Source organism: Oncorhynchus tshawytscha, linkage group LG05 (genome assembly GCF_018296145.1).
Source record: "Oncorhynchus tshawytscha isolate Ot180627B linkage group LG05, Otsh_v2.0, whole genome shotgun sequence".
NCBI lineage: Eukaryota > Metazoa > Chordata > Actinopteri > Salmoniformes > Salmonidae > Oncorhynchus > Oncorhynchus tshawytscha.
The window spans coordinates 55,362,132-55,384,149 of NC_056433.1; the positions used below are offsets into that span (position 1 = coordinate 55,362,132).

General features: G+C 44.1%; 2 protein-coding genes across 5 annotated transcripts in view; one reads left to right on the plus strand and one right to left on the minus strand.

Moving 5' to 3' along the window:
- The window catches only part of LOC112250890 (transducin-like enhancer protein 1), a 44,666-nt gene extending 42,828 nt beyond the window's left edge, over positions 1–1,838 (plus strand). Inside the window, 1 exon segment of the mRNA XM_042322099.1 lies at positions 150–1,838. Within this exon segment, the coding sequence (XP_042178033.1) occupies positions 150–257 (108 nt within the window). The 3' untranslated portion in view covers positions 258–1,838.
- Positions 1,839–1,926: 88 nt separating this feature from the next.
- Positions 1,927–22,018, minus strand: part of LOC112251558 (transducin-like enhancer protein 4) — a 93,972-nt gene continuing 73,880 nt past the window's right edge. For all 4 annotated transcript variants that reach the window (XM_042322101.1, XM_042322102.1, XM_042322103.1 and 1 more), the window contains exons 18-20: positions 19,397–19,547; positions 19,148–19,224; positions 1,927–3,669 (exon numbers count right to left, since the gene is read on the minus strand). In XM_042322101.1, coding sequence (XP_042178035.1) covers positions 3,562–3,669; positions 19,148–19,224; positions 19,397–19,547 — 336 coding nt within the window. In that variant the 3' untranslated portion in view covers positions 1,927–3,561. The remainder of the gene's footprint in view (positions 3,670–19,147; positions 19,225–19,396; positions 19,548–22,018) is intronic.

Below are 22,018 nucleotides of genomic sequence, written 5' to 3' on the forward strand. Positions count from 1 at the left end.
TATTTAAGCCATTTATACTATTTGTCTTTAGCTCAGTAGTTACTGTATCAGGATTATATAAACCACTTTGTTTTGAAAGTGTAATGTAAGTGCAATACAGTATCTCTGTCAGTGGGTGTAACTGGTCTCCTTTCTTTTTGTTTCTCAAGTCAAAGGAGTCGTCTTCGGTGCTCAGCTGTGACATCTCCCCCGATGACCAGTTCATTGTGACGGGCTCCGGTGACAAGAAGGCCACTGTGTACGAAGTTATCTACTGAGGAAGGAGCGCTCTGATTGGATAAAGTGGGGGCGAGGCTCCCTTGGTGCCCCAAGGACTGTAAAGAGAGTGGCGGGTGTCGTGGAGACCAGAGACACACGTTGTACTTTGTTGTTTTGTTTACGTTTGTAAAGGATTCAGATGAGGGCGAAGTCAGATCTCTGGAACTTTGACCTTTAAAAAAAAATGCTCTGAGAAAAAGCTGGTAGTCTAGCGACACAATGCGGGATTCTTCCAAAGACCTGTTTTTTTCCTCTCCTTTTGTTACCTTTTTTCCTGTTTTTAACAAAATGAAACCTCTGTAGTAAACAAAAAATTTGCGAAAAGAGATTTTTTTTTTTGCCTTTTGAATTCTTGACGAGCAGTAGGACCTGTGTGTGTGTGTGTGTGTGTGCGCGCCGAGGGAGATAAGGGTTTGTAAGGGCTGTGTGGAGGGGGGTTAGATTCAGCAGCAATATGGTTGTATTATTATACATGGTGAAAGGACATACCACTACCCAGGATATGAAACTAAAATGTCCGTGTTCAAGGTATTCTGCGATTTCAGGGAAATGGCTACAACGACATTAGTGTTTTCTATTGTATTTGTAGGGTACATAGACAGGTATTTTCACTACTACATTGTGACCTTTGAACTCGGTGTATATATATATATATATATATATGAACTGTAAATAAAGCTCTAAAGAAAAGAACGTAGGTCAGAATTGCTTAGAGCCAGGGAGAAATAAATTGTGCTACTATTGAAAAACGAATTGTATGATATTTCCTTTTGAGTATCTCATTTGAATTGCATATTCCCAAGAGAAGCAGGGCTGTGACTAACCACATAGGACTGATCGGTCTGGGAAGGTGGGTAAGATCTCTGCAGCCACACAGCTCAGTGGGAGTTTTGATATGGTTCTGTCTGCTGGTTTTTAATGTCATTGTCTCCCAAACTGGAAATGGAGCCGAGTAGGACTTGCCTCTACCTTCAGTGTCATCGTCCCCCCCATATACACACCCGGTGTACTCTCTATATCGTGTAGCTCTGCTCAGAACAGCCTCAACCATGAGTAGGGCTCATATCCAAAGGTGGACATGGTCCAGGAGTGGGCAGTTCTGCCTGTGTACAGATGGATGATAACGCAATGTGTTCAAAGCTACTGTGTGACCCCTGTAAATCTGAATGGTCTGACGAGTGTACATGTTGAGAGATATCATGGAGGCCCTCCAGGGCCATGTCTTATAATGAACTCTCATTAGGAGTGGGATGAAGTTGCCTGGGCCTAGACAATGATCTATGGGCAACGTCTACCTGGAGGAGTTGGTGATGATGGGATGATTGAGGTGGATGTTACCACATTCTCTAGAAGGGGAAGATGGGGAGCCAGTGCGTGGCCAAGGGAAGGACCTCTGGGAGTGCTGTGGGTGGGATGGTCTGGGGGAGAGTTCATTTAGCATGGCCCTGTGCCCTGGGTGTGCAGAGTTCCATTGGTCCTTAAGTGAACTCTCCACCCACCTGAGGCTCCGGGCCATGCAAAATGAACTAGCCTATTGATGTGGGCGATGTAATGAGACTAATAAACTATTTTGTATGGTTCATGGTGTTTTCCTAGTTCATACTGCACTGCATGTCTTCAACATTCAAAACTGCATTCAAGAATAAACACTCAAACGGATACTGGCACTTAAAAGATTAACACAACTTTTTAATTTTTTTTTCTCATTTCTTTTACAACGACATTGAAAATGCATCAGGAAGGTAAACAGAGCATTTAAAAGTTCCTTCGCTTTAAAAAGAACAGCTTTAAAACTTAAAAGTAATTCACTGTAGGAACAGCGAAAGCATAGGCAGCGGATATGGTTTTACTGACAGTGAGCGGAGAGGGAGCCTGTCTATGGCTGACAGGCAGTGAGAGGGTGGGGGAGGGAGGAAGGCATCTTATACTGTACACTTCCCACTGTCTCCACCTTTCCCCAAACATGGCCACAAAACAACCCAACACCTGCTGCTCTATACTGACAGACTTAACAAACACTGAAATTGCATTACACACTGACTGAAAACATACTAAAGTACAGTTATCACTTCTGCTTGAAACAGGAACAAAAACAGGAATCAGAAGAAGCCTTTCCCAAAATGGAAGGCCAGTTTCAGGGCCCTTGTGTTGTGAAAGGGTAGTGGAGTCCACTGCCTATCACCAAGGAGAAGGACATCAGAATTTTAAAAAATTAAAAAGTAAATAAAAATACAAATATATTTTCCACTTGGTCATGGAGTGTATCCCTCTTGCTCTCAAAGGCCAGAGTACAGGCGTAGGCAACCATAGCCTCTTAAAACAAAGCAACCACTACTGAAACGTAGCTTGAGCATGACTTAAACATTTTTTTTGACACATCTATCGAAGCAGGGTTTTGCAATATACATAATATAATTTCCTTATTTGCCACACATTGGAGCATGTCGTATAATACAGGGAAATTAAATGAGCATTAAGCAGTGAGCAGTCTCAGGAGAACAATCTAATCTATTGGTAAGTATTAAGATGAACAGCGCAGTGTTGCTCTCGTCTGTTCAGTGTTTGTGGCACAGGGGCCCGCTGAGACTCAGATTGACTCTGCTCATTAAGCGCTGCTTTTGTGAGACAAAAATAAAATAGATATTAGGGGAGTGAGACTGGGAGCGCTACTATTAATACTTAATTGGGTGCGAGGCTGTGTGAGTGTGTCTATCTCTGTGTTTTGGGTATATCTCTGGGACAGAGCTCCGGCACGGCCCAGTCCAAGCCGGCTCAGGGTGCTAGCTTGCCACTCCTGACACCCCTGGCTGGGGAGCTGTGGCGCGGTGTTGGCCTCATTAAGGGTTCCACTGTCTGACTAATGAATCGATTGTCTGGTATCTGTGCTCCTCGCTGCAGCTCCCAGAGTGGCACACTCCTCTGGGGTTTCCCTTCCGCTGAGCTCTTAATCAGGAAACGGCACTAATTACCCTCCTCCTCTCCCCCTTCCTTCCTTCTCTCATTATCTGTAGTCCTCTCACGCTCCCTCTACCTTGCTCTTTATCTCTCCGCCTTCTCTTGCTCTCTCTTTCTATCCCGCCTCATTCTCAGGCTTAAATGGGTGCAGGAATGAGGAGCTAGCTGAGATTGGGAGAGGGGGGTAGTGTCATTTGAGAGCTGGAGCCGGAAAGCATTGCTTCTGTACAAGAGCCATGGTTGCCCCCACCTGCCCTGCTGTAGGCCTTGAGTAGGTCCCACCTACTCCCCACCCAGCCAAGCCCCCCCACCCCTCTGAAAATCCCTCACCACCCTTATTTCCTGTTCTCAGTAGACCACCTCATACACGGTGGCCTTCTTGTCTCCAGAGCCGGTCACTATGTACTTATCATCTGGTGACACGTCACAACTCAGGACCGATGAGGACTCCTTGGACTGAGAGAGGGAGAGACAGAGAAAAAAGGTGTTAAAAAATCAGTGACTCATCCATGAACACTGTTAAAATTAGAGGTGGACCTGCCAGAGCCTGGTTAGTAGGTGTAATAACACTCCAGTTACACACCTCCACTTAGCTACGTGAAACTTAGTCTAAACAGAGACGGAGACTGAGACTAAGGAGTCACAGACAGTATGAGACAGAAGGAGAGGTTCAGTGTTTACTCAGGAACACACATCGGTCTGGGAAGAAACACACTTCCACCAATTTTTCCGTAGTGGTAGTTGAGTGACAGTGATGAGGAGAGATCTCCCCGAGGGTCCCACATATCCCTGCTCTACTCAGGAAACTCACCACTCACATCTCATGTCTCCATGTTCATCCACAATAGAATTGTCTCCTCATAGCTCAAAATGCCCTAATAACACTAGTGTGTATTACCACCTAGATTTATTTTGTATTTTTTAATTGAATATTTAAAACATACAATATACTTGCAGTGAAGCCGCTCAACAACTACATCACACCAGTCATCTTGTAGCGGTATTTATTAGAGAGGGGTAAAGAAAGATTTTGTTCGGGCGCCAGGCAGGTATTAACCATGCCGAAAGGAAAAGAGTAGAATAGAGAGTACCACTACCAGACCCACACACATCAGCAGAAGAGACTGCCTAGAGTGTAGCCTGTTTACCAGATAGCCAGTGGAGAGAAAAAAGAATACACACCATATAAAACCCACATCACAGCACAGGGGTAACCCCAACAAGAATACCTCATACAATAATACTAATAATGGCAGAGCAATTCAACAGCAACTTCATACAAGAATGAACCCAGTCATCAACATAGGATTTGCAATAATCTGGATTATTTTCTAGTGGATGAGTGCAGAGGGTATGAATGTGGGGGACACAACAAAGGTCTTAAAAATGTCCACAGTCTTCTCGGCCACATGTCATTTGTACACCTCAATACAGTTCACATAACAATACACAACTTGCAAGCAACCTCCATTTTAACTAAAATGTCCATCCAAATACTTCTGGCAGGCAATAATAGTCCAGCTCTAATGAACTTCAATGGGAAGTGCATTTGAAAAATAGAGAGTCTGTTGCAGGGTAAAGCACTGGAATGAGAGGGAAGAGAAAGAGAGAAAAAGAGAAATCTTAGCTGTGGTCTTCAGGCCTGCCGGTGTACTGTCTGACTGTCCGTTAGGCCTGCCGGTGTACTGTCTGACTGTCCGATGGTTTGTTGGTTTGTATGTTAAAGCTTCGCAACAATGTTGCTACTAATCCATGCGATCCATAACGGGCGCGGTCCCAAACAAAAACAACCACGACCTAAAGCGATCACACCGATGAGTGAGTTAAATACTTTATAAACTACAAACGCTGAAAACAAACAAAACTTCTGCAGCACAGCACACACAATCAAACTGTCGCGCCACCCAAGAGCTCCTCCCCAAAGACCTGAATGAGCTCTCTTTATTTCCTCCTTCCTTACTGCTCATGCGCTCTTAAAGTGGCAGTGCACGGTGAAGGCTCCGTGCAGATTTCGCCACACTCCTCCCCCCATGAAAAAACAAAGCCTGTAGAAACAGAGAGGACGCAGGCTTTGACAGGTTCATGTTCCTGCTACATAAAACCAGGGAAGTCCTCATCAGAGTCCTCCACGAAGAGGTCCTGCAGGTGTTGCTTTTGCCTGCGATCCAGCTCTTCTGCCGTAGGGTAGCAGGGCTTTAGGTCAACAACATGCACTGTCCTGACATCTTCCCCAGTGTCCTCCAAACAGACCAAGTAGTTCACTGGTCCCAACTGCTGCACTACACGGTATGGACCTTTCCATCTCGAAGCTAGCTTGGCAGTGAACTTCTTAGATGCCTTTGACAGATGATGTGAACGTACCCAGACACGAGACTGGGGTGGAAACGTCTCGTCTATGTTTGTCATAGTTTCTCAGCTGTCGTTGTTTGGCTTTGGTTTTGCTGGCCTCCACTCTGGCTAGCAAGGTGTGGTGGTGTTGTACGGCATCAAACGCTGGGCAGTCAGGTGAAACATTCGAACTTTGCAAGACCCTGTCCATCGGACCTTTTAGTGGTCTTCCCAGGTGGAGTTCAGTGGGAGTGACCCCAGAAGTCTCCTGCACGGCAGAGTTCAGTGCAAAGCGAAATTCTGGAAGATGCTGATCCCACCTTGTGTGCTGATCCCCCACGAATGAAGCAATCATCCCCTTCAGGGTTCGGTTTACCCTCTCGGTCAGGTTGGTCTGAGGATGGTAGGCTGTGGTCAGCTTGGCAATTACACCCCAGTAGGTACAGAGCTCTTTGTAGATTCCTAATATGAACTGCGGACCTCAGTCAGAGAGGATTTGGTCTGGAATCCCGAATCTGGTAAAGACCTCCCTTCTCAGAATTAGAGCAATGGCTGATGCAGTGGCTTTGCGGAGGGGAAACAACTCCACCCAGTGTGTGTAGTAGTCCACTACCACCAATAAAAATTCATTCCGTGTCCCCCGGCAGGAGGAAAAGGTCCCATGAGGTCAATTCCCAACATTTCATTTGGATGGTTCCCCACGGTCTGCTGCATTTTCCCGGCAGGTCTGCCAATGTCTGGTTTGTATTTCTGGCAGACTTCACACTGCTGTACAAACCTCCGGGTATCAACCCACATGTCTGGCCAGTAAACCACCTCTTGTAGTCTTCGATAAATTTTAAAACTCCAAGATGGCCACTCATGGGATTGGCATGATAAGCTTGGATTATCTGGTCACACAATGTAGAGGGAATGAAGACGCGATAATGGGTGCTGTGTATTCCATCTCCTCTTGGAGTTTTTCGATACACTTTATCCTGAATTATGCTATACTTATCATTGAAGCGACTCTTGGAGTCTTCTTCAGACAGACTCTTGTGGATCACCATGATGGCAGCATCCTTCTGCTGTGCTCTCCATACACTCATCATCCAGAGGAAAGGAATCATCCAGACATTTAGCGGTAGTATAAGTACTGCACAAGGGAGGACAAACATTGGCAGTCTCTGTAATCTGAGAAAGGGCATCTGGTACAACGTTCAGTTTTCCTTTGCGATACTCAATGATGAAGTCAAACTTCTGCAGTCTGATAGACCAGCGAATAAGACGGCTGTTGGTCTTGCCTGATGCCAGAACCCACTGCAGAGCAGCATGGTCTGTGACAATGGTGAAGATCTTTGCCTCCAAGTAGTAGCTCCATTTCTCCAAAGCCCAGACCACAGCGAGGCACTCCCTTTCAGTCATTGAATAATTCCTCTGCTGAATTAAGGGTGCGACTTGCATAGGCAAGAACTTCTTCTGTTCCAAGTCCTGTTTGTTGAGCCAAGACTGCTCCAAGTCCTGTTTGACTTGCATCCGTGTACACAATGAAATGAGCATTCAGGTTAGGATGTCCAAGCACTGGAGGAGTAATTAGACTGTTTTTGAGTGCTTCAAATGCACCTTGGCATGCAGGGGTCCATTGGAATTTCACACCTTTCTTCTTAAGGTGGTTGAGGGGTTCGGCTACCTTTGAAAAGTCAGGCACAAACCTGTGGTACCATCCAGCCATACCCAGAAACCGCTGAACAGCCTTGAGGGATGTGGGAATTGGGAATTCCTGCAACTTTGGCTGGATTTGCATGGATACCTTCAGCATTAACCACATGACCAAGGAACTTGAGTTCTAACAGACAGAAACGACACTTCTTCAAGTTCAAGGTCAAACCTGCAGCCTTAAGTCTGTCAAAGACGGACTGAATGTCTTGCAGATGATCCGCGACAGAGGAGGAGTAGATGATGATGTCATCCAGATACACGAGACAATTTCTACCCCTCAGATCTCCCAGGACAGTCTCCATCAACCGTTGGAAGGTTGCTGGAGCATTCTTCAAACCAAAAGGCATGACTTTGAAGGAGTACAAACCAGCAGGGGTGACAAAGGCAGTCTTGTCCTGACTAGCGGGATCCATTGACACCTGCCAATAGCAACTGTTCAGATCCAGATTACTAAAGATGGATGCTCCTGCCAGAGATTCCAGTATGTCATTTATGTTTGGTAGAGGGTAGGCATCGCTTTCTGTTATGGCATTCGGCTTCCTGTAGTCCACACAGAATCGATATCCACCATCTTTCTTAGGAATCAGGACAACCGGAGAAGCCCATCCAGAAAAAGAAGGTTTCACAATTCCATTCTCCAACATGCTTTTGAGCTGTTCATTGAGAATTTCCAGTTTGGTGGGGGACAGCCTGTAAGGGCGCTGCTTAATGGGGACCTCATGCCGGGTATAGATTTTGTGTTTAAAGACGGTTGTACGGCCGAGTGTAAGAGTACAAACCTCACTGTTCATGTCCAACATCTGGGAGAGCTGCCACCTTTCATCATCCGACAGACATGCCTGTTCCACCGCTTGTTTGATGTAGAAATCAGCATCAGGTTTGCTTTTGCTTTCGGATAGAAGGGGGGGTACGGAGGTAATCAGGGTGATAGTTGGGTTCTCAGACTTCACTGGTGGAACATGTTTTTGTCTTTGTCTCTTTATATTTTCTCTGACTTGACCTTGTCCGGACTCTGCATAATGTAGCAGGCTCCAGCCTGAAATCAGTGCATTACCAGGTTGAAATGGATGAGGCTGGGAATAGTCAGAGTGTAGCCGATAGGAGGGTTCGGACATAGAGATGGTCAGTCCACTGAAGAACAGGAAGTCTAGGCCAAGGACTACAGCAACTGCAAGGCTTGAATCTGCAAGAATAGCCACAGGAAGGTTAATAGTCTCACCATGCAGTTTTATTATTATACTAATCCAGCCCAAGGGAGTGGTACGTTCTCCATTGGCCAAGTACAATGGTCCCTCCTCCCATGTTCGTAGCTCCTCATGAGGTAATGCCATGTTCTGCCACAGGGCCTCTTGCATCAGGGTGTAAGATGCCCCTGTGTCGATTATGGCCTTCCCTCTTCAGTTCCTAAGTCAGAGGAACCAATAGTTGTTGCAGAATAGGAATAAGACCGCTAGCTGTGCTGTCTAAAGGCTTCATGGTGGGCATTAAGGCTGACCCAATTGTATGCAAGCCACCACGCCTGTCTAGACTTTCAGTCTTCGGTCCTTTCTGACCTTTTCCTGAATCCTGACGCTGGACATAGAGTGGGCAAGAATCTGGAGAATGTTGGACTTTACACCTCCAACACATAACTGGACATTTGTCCTGGATCTTGGGTACCAATATCTGAGACGGTTTAGCCCCAGGAGAGTTATGGGTATTCTGGGATGACGGAACAGAGTTTTTAGTTTGGAGGTGTTGCTTCCAGTCCTTCTCAAACTGAGTCCAAAGACGCACCAGATTATCCACATTTTGCACACGTTCTCGAAGTTGACTAGCAAGGCAGGGAACCATGTTCTTAAGAAGGAGTTTGACCATCTCCTGCTCAGTAATGTCAGCCTTCCATCTCCTACATAGAACTCGATAGGAGAAGGCAAAGTCCCGTATTGGCTCTGCTTCACCCTGGACTCTGTTACGAACACGTTCCGCCAGTTCATCCCCATAGTCCTCTGAGAGGAAGGCTAAGAGGAATATTTTTTGAAACTCCTCCCAGGTTGACACATGTTCACGGGCTATCTCCCACCAGTCTCTTGCTGTACCATGGAGAACACTGCGGAGGGTGGCAAGAACCTCCAAGTCAGTAAGGGGCCGGATAGAAAGAAAATCATTACACTTAGATAAGAAAAACAGTGGATCAACATCATCTTCTGGACTGCCAAAAGTGGGGAAAAGTAGTTTAATAGGGAAGGAGCGCTCTAGAGGAGGCATGACAGTGGCAGCGGGAGTTCTGTTTAACAGTATCTTCAGAGGGGCTTTTGTAGTATTACCTGTTCCTATTCCCTTACTGGCCAAGCCAGTGGCAGAGGGAGTTCTGTTGTTTAACAGTAACTTCAGAGGGTTTTTTTGTAGTACTACCTGTTCCTATTCCCTTACTGGCCAAGCCAGTGGCAGAGGTAAAACCTGAGGGAGGTGCAGAAGATTTGTCCAGAAGGGAAGGGGGTTATATCCTTCCTGTTTGGCCCTGTCCGGGGTGACCTCGGATGGGGCCACAGTGTCTCCTGACCCCTCCTGTCTCAGCCTCCAGTATTTATGCTGCAGTAGTTTATGTGTCGGGGGCTGGGGTCAGTTTGTTATATCTGGAGTACTTCTCCTGTCCTATTCGGTGTCCTGTGTGAATCTAAGTGTGCGTTCTCTAATTCTCTCCTTCTCTCTTTCTTTCTCTCTCTCGGAGGACCTGAGCCCTAGGACCTGAGCTCCAGGACTACCTGACATGATGACTCCTTGCTGTCCCCAGTCCACCTGGCCATGCTGCTGTTCCAGTTTCAACTGACCTGAGCCCTAGGACCATGCCCCAGGACTACCTGACATGATGACTCCTTGCTGTCCCCAGTCCACCTGGCCATGCTGCTGCTCCAGTTTCAACTTCCACCTGACTGTGCTGCTGCTCCAGTTTCAACTGTTCTGCCTTATTATTATTGGACCATGCTGGTCATTTATGAACATTTGAACATCTTGGCCATGTTCTGTTATAATCTCCACCCGGCACAGCCAGAAGAGGACTGGCCACCCCACATATGCTCTCTCTAATTCTCTCTTTCTTTCTCTCTCTCGGAGGACCTGAGCCCTAGGACCATGCCCCAGGACTACCTGACATGATGACTCCTTGCTGTCCCCAGTCCACCTGACCGTGCTGCTGCTCCAGTTTCAACTGTTCTGCCTTATTATTATTCAACCATACTGGTCATTTATGAACATTTGAACATCTTGGCCATGTTCTGTTATAATCTCCACCCGGCACAGCCAGAAGAGGACTGGCCACCCCACATAGCCTGGTTCCTCTCTAGGTTTCTTCCTAGGTTTTGGCCTTTCTAGGGAGTTTTTCCTAGCCACCGTGCTTCTACACCTGCATTGCTTGCTGTTTGGGGTTTTAGGCTGGGTTTCTGTACAGCACTTTGAGATATCAGCTGATGTACGAAGGGCTATATAAATAAATTTGATTTGATTTTGATTTGAAGGGAAAAGCACTGCATTACCTCCTGGTGCAGCCCTTCCAGTTGAAGGTCTGTGGCCTTCTGTGCTTTTTCCATCTCATTAACGGTGTCCTTTTGAGTCTGTTCAATCAAAAATCATAGTTCCTCTGTGAGAGAGTTCTTCATGTCCTCCATAACTTCCTTCAGATAAGAACACACTCCCTTCACAACAGAGGCTGACTCCTCTGCTCTCTGTTTTTGTTCCTCCTCAAGAAAGATTATGACTTGATGATGGTTAGTTTCCATTTGTGTTTTGAACCGGTGCAGTTTTCCTTGAATATCCTGCTTCAGAGAATCTTGTAAATATTTCTGTCTCTGAACAATTTGTTGTTGGTTTTCCTCCATTTAATCGAATGGAATCCACAGATTGCTAATTGAAGATAAATACTTTTACTAAGAGTATTAGTATATTAGTAATTGACTGATTCGGTCTCTCCAGATCTCACAACAATACTATTTCTAGGGTTAATTTTAGATCAATGTTATGCATTTTCAGCCATTCCTGAACCTGAGACCAGAAACAGGCTACCTGAGGGCAATACCAAAATAAATGGTCTATTGATTCTGTATCCTCGCATCAAAATCTGCAGAGCAGTGATGCTTGTATGCCCCAAATATTCAACATTTTGTTGGAGGCAAGAATTATACATAATAATTTTAGATGAAAAACAAATTCTTGAATCATTTTATAAATCAATTCATACACCCTGTAGCATGGAATCGGCAGCTGTCAACATCCTGGTCCTCAAATTAAACTGGTATACTTTCCTATTTATGCTATTTTCATTCCTCTGCCAGTTTGATCCTTTATATTGGGTAGAATGTAACCTTAATTTAAATAGGAAAGTCAGTTAAGAACAAATTCTTATTTACAATGACAACCTACCCCGACCAAACCCTAACGACGCTGGGCCAATTGTGCGCCACCTTATGGGACTCCAAATCAGAGACGGTTGTGATAGAGCCTGGAATCGAACCAGGGTCTGTAGTGACGCCTCTAGCACTGAGATGCAGTGCCTTAGACCACTGCGCGACTTAGGAGTCCATTTTTGGGGTAATGCTGTAATCAATTGGTTGTAATCTTGGATTGAGCAGACCTTCCCATACAATTCTGATAACTCCATGAAAGACAACTCTACCATTCCGATTTACTAAATCATTTTAAAACAAAATACTATTTTCAAACATCTTTCCCATACATACATTTTATCAATCAGCACATTCGGTTGATAATATTTGTTGTAACATTTGTTCTATCTTTTCAGGGGGAGGAAATTGAAATTGAAGCCAGCTCTGCAATGCTTGTTTGAAAAAGAGAGATAAGTGAGTAAACTGAGATATGACTAAGGAGTTAATCAGGACATTTTTCCATAAATAGACCTCTCCATGGTTGCAGAGTCTTGTCTATTTTTACTGAAATTATTTCTATTGAAATTCATTGTGGAGACCTCATTTATATATATTGTGATATGAATACCAAGTATGTCTACTTCACCATCAGCCCATTTTATAGGTAAACTGCATGGCAATGTAAAAGTTCCAATATGTAATATTGTACACTTATCATAATTAGCGTTTAGTCCTGAAAAGTTATCTAGATCTTTAATGAGACATTGCAGGGACCTAGCTTGCGGACTTAATATAAAACTTGAGTCATCGGCATACATGGACACATCTGTTTTTAAGCCTTGGATTTCTAATCCTCTAATGTTGTTATTTGATCTGATTTTTATAGCTAGCCTTTCAATGGCAATAACAAATAGATATGTTGACAGCAGACACCCTTGTTTTACTCCTCTTGACAATTCAAAACTCTCTGAGAAGTAGCCGCTATTTATTATTTTACACCTGGGGTTGCTTTACATTACCTTTACCCATTTTATAAGAGAATCACTGAAATAGAAAAAATCCAGGCTTTTATAAATAAAATCCAGTCTTACTTTTATCAAAGGCCTGTTTCATGATCTTCTATTATTTATCGTACTTGCCGTATATTATCTCCAATGTATCGTCCATGTTAAAAACCTGTCTGATCAGGATGAACAATACCTGGTAAAACCTTTTTAATTCAGAGTGCTATGCATTTTGTTAGTATTTTTGCATCACAACATTGAAGTGTAAGAGGCCTCCAGTTTTTAAGATAGATGCCAAATATAAAGATCCAGTCTGAGTCTTGTTTTAATAATAGTGAAATCAGACCTTCCTGCTGAGTACCTGACAGACTACCATTTCTATAGGAGTAGTTAAAACAAGCTAACAATGGAGCTTTGAGTACATCAAAAAATGCTTGATATACCTCTACCAGTGTACCATCAAGCCCTGTGGTTTCTCCAGACTGAAAGGATTTAATAGCCTCTAAAAGTTATTCCTCTGTAATTTGGCCTTCGCACTGATCTTTCTGTACATTTGTTAATTAAAAAATATATATGTATTTTTTTTTAAGAATTCCTTACAGTAATCGTCATTCAGTGGGTGAGGATGAGATGGAAAAGAGAACATCTGCTTAAAGTATTTAGCTTCCTCTTTTAAAATATAATTAGGAGAATCATAGATGACTCCATCTTCAGTAACGAGTTTCTGCAAATTCTTTTTGTCAGCGTTCCTGTGTTGGAGATTCAGGAAGAATTTGGTGCATTTTTCTCCATATTCCATCCAGTTTGCTTTATTTTTGTAATAGATTACATTCGATTGTTCTTGAATAAGTTCCTCCAGTTCTTTTGTTTTTCCTCTAACTTATTTTGTATCTCTGTAGTATTGTTTTTATTGCTATCTACCTGTACTATTAGTACATGTATTTCCCTTGTTAATCTTGTCTTTTTAGATAGAAACTGCTTTTTTATTATTGATGAATATTGAATTGAATGACCTCTGAAGGTACATTTAAAGGTATCCCAAACAATAAGGGGATTTGCTGAACCAATATTGTACTGGAAAAATCAGTTATACATTATTTTGCTTAGTTAAAAATAAATTGTCCTCCAGTAAACTTTGATTACATTTCCAATATCCCAGTCCATGTGGAAATTCTATAAGAGTTATGTGAAGGCACATTAGATGATGATCCAATCGCATTCTGTCTCCTATTAAAACTTTTTTCACCTTTGATGCAAGAGAGAAATAGGCAAGAAAGTAGTAGCTTGATTAAGTCTCCTCCATGTATATCTCACTAGTTCGGGTGTAGATGTATTCACTGAATCAAAACAGGGCACAAAATATACTCTTTTTTTTACACAATAAATCGGTATAGTCAATCTATTATGGTATTTCTGATGGAACCATTCTCTACTTTTGAGAAAATTACCAAGTCATTAAAAGGGTTTTAGATCATCCCAGTAATGGTAATTGCTCCACAAAGTTTCATAACAGACAATGGTGCGTGTAACATTTCTTCTTCATGTCTGACAGGCAGAGTGGTGTGTCTCCCCAGGTTCTTAACCTACGTGGTTCAGCTGTACTCTCAGCATTACTAATCACAGCTTTCAGCACCACAGAAACACAGGGGCTGACTCTCTGACTCTCTCAACATTACCTGAATAAACAAGCCCTTCTACCTCCATTCTGTCCGTCTCCACCAGGCTCAGCATCTGTCTGCATCAGACCTCATATCCTGGCCCCAGATGGTTTTCGAGACCTGCTCCTCTCTCAACCTCTCTCTTTCCTCACCCTCCTCTCGCAACCCATCCCTCCTCTGAACCTCTATAGTATTTCTCCCTCCTCCCCCTCTCCTCCTCTCTCAACCTCATCCTAATCCCTCCCTTCCTCCCTCCTCCACATCACAGGTTCATATCACCAGGGCTGTCAATCAGCAGGCCACTGGTGAGAGAAGCCATTTTGACTGACAGACACACTCACACTACAGAGACAGAAACAGGGAGGAGGGAGAGGTACAAAGGATGAGGTAGTGGTGAGTGAGAGTAAATGGAGGGAGAAAGGGGAGGTGTGTGTGTACATGTGAAAGAGAGAGATGAATCAGGGGAGTAAAAGAAGGAAAGCGAGAGAGAAAGCAGCAGATTAACAGTGTGTGAGACAGAGAGAGAGAGAGAGGGGAAGCAGGATCCGGGGGGGGCTGAGAGGCATTTGGCATTTGGATAACAAAGCAGATAGCCTCTGTGCATTTCAGAGCCCTAGGGAGACACTAACCGCCAGGGCTGCAGATTACTCCTCTCTCTGCACTAGTCTAGCAAACAGCAAGATGACAGCCATACTGCCTCCCTCCCACAAAGACACATCTCTCCCCCTTTAAACAGCCCATCCCTTCCTGTAACTCATCATCACACTTATATATACCCAGCACAGACACAGCCTACAACAGCCTTGGCTAAAAATGTATATTCTAGAAATGCACAATGCATTTCCTTTGCAGGGAATTTTGACCCGAGTGTGTGTAAATGTAGCGTAAATCCCTTTTTATGCATCTTTCTTTTTTACTCGTATTCTGACCTTGAATTTAAGCATGAGAATAGCATGCTATTCACCCGCAATTTGTTTTGGGTGGAGATCAAAGAAATGAAGGTGTGGCGGAGGTGTCTACAGATACACCGTATGCTGACCTTTAATTAATTCACTCATAATTTGACCAACTTTACGCACGATGAAACAATGAATAAGGTCGAGCAACCGGTCAGTTCCAAGTGGAACAACATCTACTTTCTTTTCCCGATGGAAATAACACCATTCTCCATGCACGGTAATTTACAAATTGATAAGTGCTATTGATGAGAGCTAGGTAAATTATTAAGCCATTTAGATAAGGGGATTGTAAATATAAAGGGCAATTGATTTATGTCTATTTTACCTTATGATCACTGGAGACAAATGTGAAACCAGTCACATGGCAGCAAACTGAAGCATGTCAACATATCACCTTTTCTACAGTGAAGTTTATGAAACGCTGTCCTTATAACTTGCATATATGAAATGTGGAGACCCAAGCTATAAACTTCTGTAGCCATGCTCAAATAACAGTATAGGTCCAAACCTATTGAGTTGTTTTTATGAGTTCTAGAATGTTTTAATTATATGTCCAGACTTTTCAGTGTATGTTTTACCATTTTTATCGTGTAAATATTAGCCACAATTGGTAGCCACAGTCAGTTATCCTCAAATACATTTATAACTGTCACTTTAGTGTTAGTTTCCTTAAATGTTGCATCATTCCATTCCATTGTTAGTTTACCTTTTTTTCCTCTGCGATGTTTGTGTTTTGGTTCCTGAGGATCACTAGCAATAGTGGATCATACTGTATTAGGCTGTATTCCATGTTGGGCAATTATTTGGAACATGTAACCTATTTGGATCATTATGGAATGCACACCATACGTAGCAGGTTAAACCTGGAGCCTGGTGCACAGTTCACGACAACTGGAACGTTGTCATCACAGTGACATGATTAGTGAGGATTATTATAGTAGATTTACAGGACTACTGGTCAACACTTTTCTCACGTTACAATATTTCATGGATTGAACAATTGAACATGGCAACATTCAGGATGAATCAAACCACTGCTTTAGATAAATGTACTGAAAACCATATTGAATGAAAAGTCCACGAGAAATTCTGTTGGCCAGCAAGTGGCAGGTTTTTCAGCAGTTGAATTCAATTTATTATGTGTGCTCAAGGGAACGATACCTGCAAAGCCTGTTATGCATCTTCATAAGGTAAGTCTGAATACCAACTACTGAGAAGTGTGTAGGAAAGGTGTGCGTAGGAAAGGTGTCGTAGGAAAGGTGTGCGTAGGAAAGGTGTGCGTAGGAAAGGTGTGCATAGGAAAGGTGTGCGTAGGAAAGGTGTGCGTAGGAAAGCTGTACATTTCCTAAGTCTGAATCTGTAGACCCTACCGTAAAATGCTTACAAGCCCTTAAGCCCTTAACCAATAATGCAGTTCAATAAATAGAGTTTAAAAAATATTTACCAAATAAACTAAAGTAAAAAAGGTATTTTGTACATGTAGGTAGGGGTAAAGTGACTATGCATTGATAATAAGCAGCGAGTAGCAGCAGCCTAAAAACAAGGTGGCGGGGCAGGGAGGACAATGTAAATAGCCCTGGTGGCCATTTGACACATTTTTCAGCAGTATAATGACTTGGGGGTAGAAGCTGTTAAGGAGCCTTTTGGACTGAGTCCTGGCGCTCCGGTACCGCTTGCCGTGCGGTAGCAGAGAGAACAGTCTATGACTTGAGTGACTGGAGTCTTCCTCTGACACGCCTAGTACAGTTGAAGTCGGAAATTGACATACACCTTAGCCAAATACATTTAAACTCAGTTTTTCGCAATTCCTGACATTTAATCCTAGTAAAAATTCCCTGTCTTAGGTCAGTTATGATCACCACTTTATTTTAAGAATGTGAAATGTCAGAATAATAGTAGAGAGAATTATTTATTTAATATTTTATTTCTTTCATCACATTCCCACATTCCCAGTGGGTCAGAAGTTTACATACACTCAATTAGTATTTGGTAGCATTGCCTTTAAATTGTTTAACTTGGGTTAAACGTTTCGGGTAGCCCTCCACAAGCTTCGGAAGAATTTGTTTGCCCACAGCCGCCCAACTATGTGAGAAGTCCCGCATCTAATCTAATCTGACTCTAACCCGCAAATAGGCCGAAAATTGGACGGGGTGCAATTTTGGCCCATTCCTCCTGACAGAGCTGGTTTGTCAGGTTTGTAGGCCTCATTGCTTGCACACGCTTTTTCAGTTATGCCCACATATTTTCTATAGGATTGAGGTCAGGGCTTTGTGATGGCCACTCCAATACCTTGATTTTGTTGTCCTTATGACATTTTGCCACAACTTTGGAAGTATGCTTGAGGTCATTGTCCATATGGAAGACCTATTTGCAACCAAGCTTTAACTTCCTGCCTGATGTCTTGAGATGTTGCTTCAATATACATTGAGGGAGAGGTTCTTGTCCTGGCACCACACTGGTCTCTGACCTCCTCCCTATAGGCTGTCTCATCGTTGTCGGTGATCAGGCCTACCACTGTTGTGTCGTCAGAAAACTTAATGATGGTGTTGGAGTCGTGCTTGGCCACACAGTCGTGGGCAAACAGGGAGTACAGAAGGGAACTGAGCACGCACCCCTGAGGGACCTCAGTGTTGAGGATCAGCATGGCAGATGTGTTGTTGCCTACCCTTACCAACTAAGGGCGGCCTATCAGGAAGTGCAGGATCCAGTTGCAGAGGGAGGTGTTTAGTCCCAGGGTCCTTAGCATAGTGATGAGCTTTGCAGGCACTATGGTGTTGAACGCTGAGCTGTAGTCAATGAACAGCATTCTCACATAGGTGTTCCTTTTGCCCAGGTGGGAATGGGCAGTGTGGAGTGTGATTGAAATTGCGTCATCTGTGGATCTGTTGGGTTGGTATGCGAATTGGAGTGGGTCTAGGGTTTCCGGCATGATGGTGTTGATGTGAGCCATGACCAGCCTTTCAAAGCACTTCATGGCTACCGACGTGAGTGCTACGGGCGGTAATAAATAAGGCAGGTTGCCTTCGCTTTCTTGGGCACAGGGACTATGGTGGTCTGCTTGAAACATGTAGGTATTACAGACTGGGTCAGGGAGAGGTTGAACATTTCAGTGAAGACACTTTCCAGTTGTTCCGCACATGCTTTGTCCTGATAATACGTCTGGCCCTGCGGCTTTGTGAATGTTGACCTGTTTAAAGGCTTTTCTCACATCGGCTACGGAAAGTGTAATCACACAGTTGTACAGAACAGCTGGTGCTCTCATGCATGCCTCCGTTTTGCTTGCCTCGAAGCGAGCATAAAAGGCATTTAGCTTGTCTGGTAGGGTTGTGTCACTGGGCAGCTCGCGGCTGGGTTTTCCTTTGTAGTCCATAATAGTTTGCATGACCTACCACATCCGACGAGCATTAGAGCCGGTGTAGTAGGATTCAATCTTAGCCCTGTATTGATGCATTGCCTGTTTGATGGTTTGTCTGAGGGCATAGGGTAGGTATTTCTTATAAGCGTACAGATTAGAGTCTTGCTCCTTGAAAGCAGAAGCGCTAGCCTTTAGCTCAGTGTAGATGTTGCCTGTAATCCATGGCTTCTGGTTGGGGTATGTACGTACGGTCACTGTGGGGACGATGTCATCGATCACTTATTGATGAAGCCGGTGACTGAGGTGGTATACTCCTCAATGCCATTATATGAATCCTGGAACATATTCCAGTCTGTGCTAGCAAAACAGTCCTGTAGCGTAGCATCCGCGTCATCTGACCACTTCCGTAATGAGCGAGTCACTGGTACTACCTGCTTTCGTTTTTGCTTGTAAGCAGGAATCAGAAGGATAGGATTATGGTTAGATTTGCCAAATGGAGGGCGAGGGAAAGATTTGTATGCATCTCTGTGTGTGAAGTAAAGGTGGTAACATTTTGAGTGTGTGTATTTTTCACCTGGAAAATACTGGCTCCATATGGCGTCCTCCACGCATTCAGCAGATTGTCCTTCCCTGTACTCACAAACCACTTGCCTGAAACACATGCATGCACACACACACACGCGCGCGCACACGCAAGCAAACACACAAACACACAACATTACACTTGGGCTCAGCAGACATATGGACTACACATCTCATTAGCATAAGTATAAAAGTTAGGAGAATGTGTGTAAGTGTGGCAGAGTTGTGAGCTTGTACGTACCACACGAGGCGAACTTGAGTGAGAGCACACAGCTCTCGTGGAGGTGCAGCTGATACTTGTCTGGTTTGGAGACGTGCAGCACTTCTACATTACTGCTCTCCATGCCCACTGCCAGCCACTCTCCTGTAGGACAGTAGCCCAGAGAGAAGATCTGGAGGGAGGGAGGCAGTGAGGTAGGAGAGAGTGTGGGAGAAAAAAAGAGAAACTCAATCCACGAGTGAACGGAGCTCATCTGACAAAGATCCTCAGCAGCATCATCATGTGTGATGTATTTATTATTCTTCCTGGGGTCCAGAAACATTAAGGCGGTTATATACAGTTGAAGTCGGAAGTTTACATACACCTTAGCCAAATACATTTAAACTCAGTTTTTCACAATTCCTGATAAAATCCTCAGAAAAATTCCCTGGCTTAGGTCAGTTAGAATCTCCACCTCATTTTAAGAATGTGAAATGTCAGAATGAAGCAGAGAGGATTATATATTTCAGCTTTTATTTCATCACATTCCCAGTGTGTCAGAAGTTTACATACACACAATTAGCATTTGGTAGCATTGCCTTTAAATTGTTTAACTTGGGTCAAACGTTTCGGGTAGCCTTCCACAAACTTCCCACAATAAGTTGGGGGAATTTTGGCCCATTCCTCCTGACAGAGCTGGTGTAACTGAGTCAGGTTTGTAGGCCTCCTTGCTCGCACACGCTTTTTCAGTTATGCCCACACATTTTCTATAGGATTGAGGTCATGGCTTTGTGATGGCCACTCCAATACCTTGATTTTGTTGTCCTTATGACATTTTGCCACAACTTTGGAAGTATGCTTGAGGTCATTGTCCATATGGAAGACCTATTTGCAACCAAGCTTTAACTTCCTGCCTGATGTCTTGAGATGTTGCTTCAATATATCCACATCATTTTCCTCCCTCATGATGCCATCTATTTTGTGAAGTGCACCAGTCCCTCCTGCAGCAAAGCACCCCCAAAACATGATGCTGCCACCCGCGTGCTTCACGGTTGGGATGGTGTTCTTCGGCTTGTAAGCCTCCCCCTTTTCCCTCCAAACACAATGATGGTCATTATGGCCAAACAGTTCTATTTTTGTTTCATCAGATCAGAGGACATTTCTCCAAAAAGTATGATATTTTACCCATGTGCAGTTGCAAACCGTAATCCAGGTGTGACAAAACTAGAGCCTGTAGGACCTGCCTTGTTGATAGTGTTGTTAAAAAAGGCAGTGTAGTGCTTTATTAGGGACAGACGTCTCCCCATTTTAGCTACTGTTGTATCAACATGTTTTGACCATGACAAGGTGTCGCTTATTTTCATCAGTGTATTTATCCCTGTGTTTCCTGTCTCTCGGTGCCAGTTTGTCTTGTATGTTTCCAAGTCAACCAGTGTATTTCCCGTTGTCCTGCTTTTTGCATTATCCTTTTTCTATTCCTCCCTTTTGACCCTTGCCTATTTCTGGACTTTGTACCCGCCTGCCTGACCATTCTGCCTGCCCTGACCACGAGCCTGTCTGCCACTCTGTACATCCTGGACTCTGATCTGGTTTTCACCTTTTTGCCTGTCCACGACCATTCTCTTGCCTACCCCTTTGGATTAATAAACATTGTAAGACTCCAACCATCTGCCTCCTGTGTCTGCATCTGGGTCTCGCCTTGTGTCTTGATAGTACGAACTGTCTGTGACAGACCCAGCAGACTTGGACCAGCTCCACCACGCTGTCTCCCTGCAGGGTGCCACCATTGGAAGACATCAGGAGTGGCTACAGGGCCTTTTGGAAGGGCTCAGTTCCTTGACAGAACGCCACAATGGAGCAAATCAGGAGGTTAGCTCAGAGATTTTTGAGCTACAGACATCTTTGTTTTATTCAGACTGATCGAAGATAGCATGTATAATTACGCTAATGTAGTCAAGGGCGCTCTCCTTGGCTACGGTAGTTTGAGAACAACAATCTGCCATTTGCGGTCATTTGGAGGAATTCATGGCAGAGGTGAGAAGTTTCCGGTATCCGGGAGAAAGGCGGCCAGCAAACTCCTTGACTTACGTCAAAACTCCCATAATGTGGCAGACTACATAGTGGACTTTCGCACATTGGCCGCCAATAGTGCCTAGAATCCAGTCTCTTTTCGATACTTTTCTGTACAAACTCTCTGAGGAGGTAAAGGATGAGCCAGCTGCTTGGGGACTGCCGATGGACCTCGCCTCTCTTATCGCCTTAACCATTATAATGGTTAACCATTATAACCATTATAATAACTATAACCATTATAATGGTTAAGGAGTGAGAGGAGGTCTGGTCTCTGGCACACTCGTGCACCCGATATGGCGCGTTCACCTCCTATGGAATCCGGAAGTTTCCGAAAGAAGCTCTTCCGAGAGGAGTCGAAGTCACCCGAGCTCTCTCGTGAATCTATGACGGGTGAGTTGGATACTCCTGAGCCTATGCATTTGGGAAGAACTAGGCTATCAGTTTGGGAGCACTGACGGAGGATGAATAATACCTGTTGTCTGTGCTGTGGAGGGACAGCACACTTCATAGCTACCTGCCCTATTAGGAAACCCTTGTCTCTAGTGGGTACCAGTACTATGGTGAGTCAGACTGGGAGTTCCCTAATTTTCA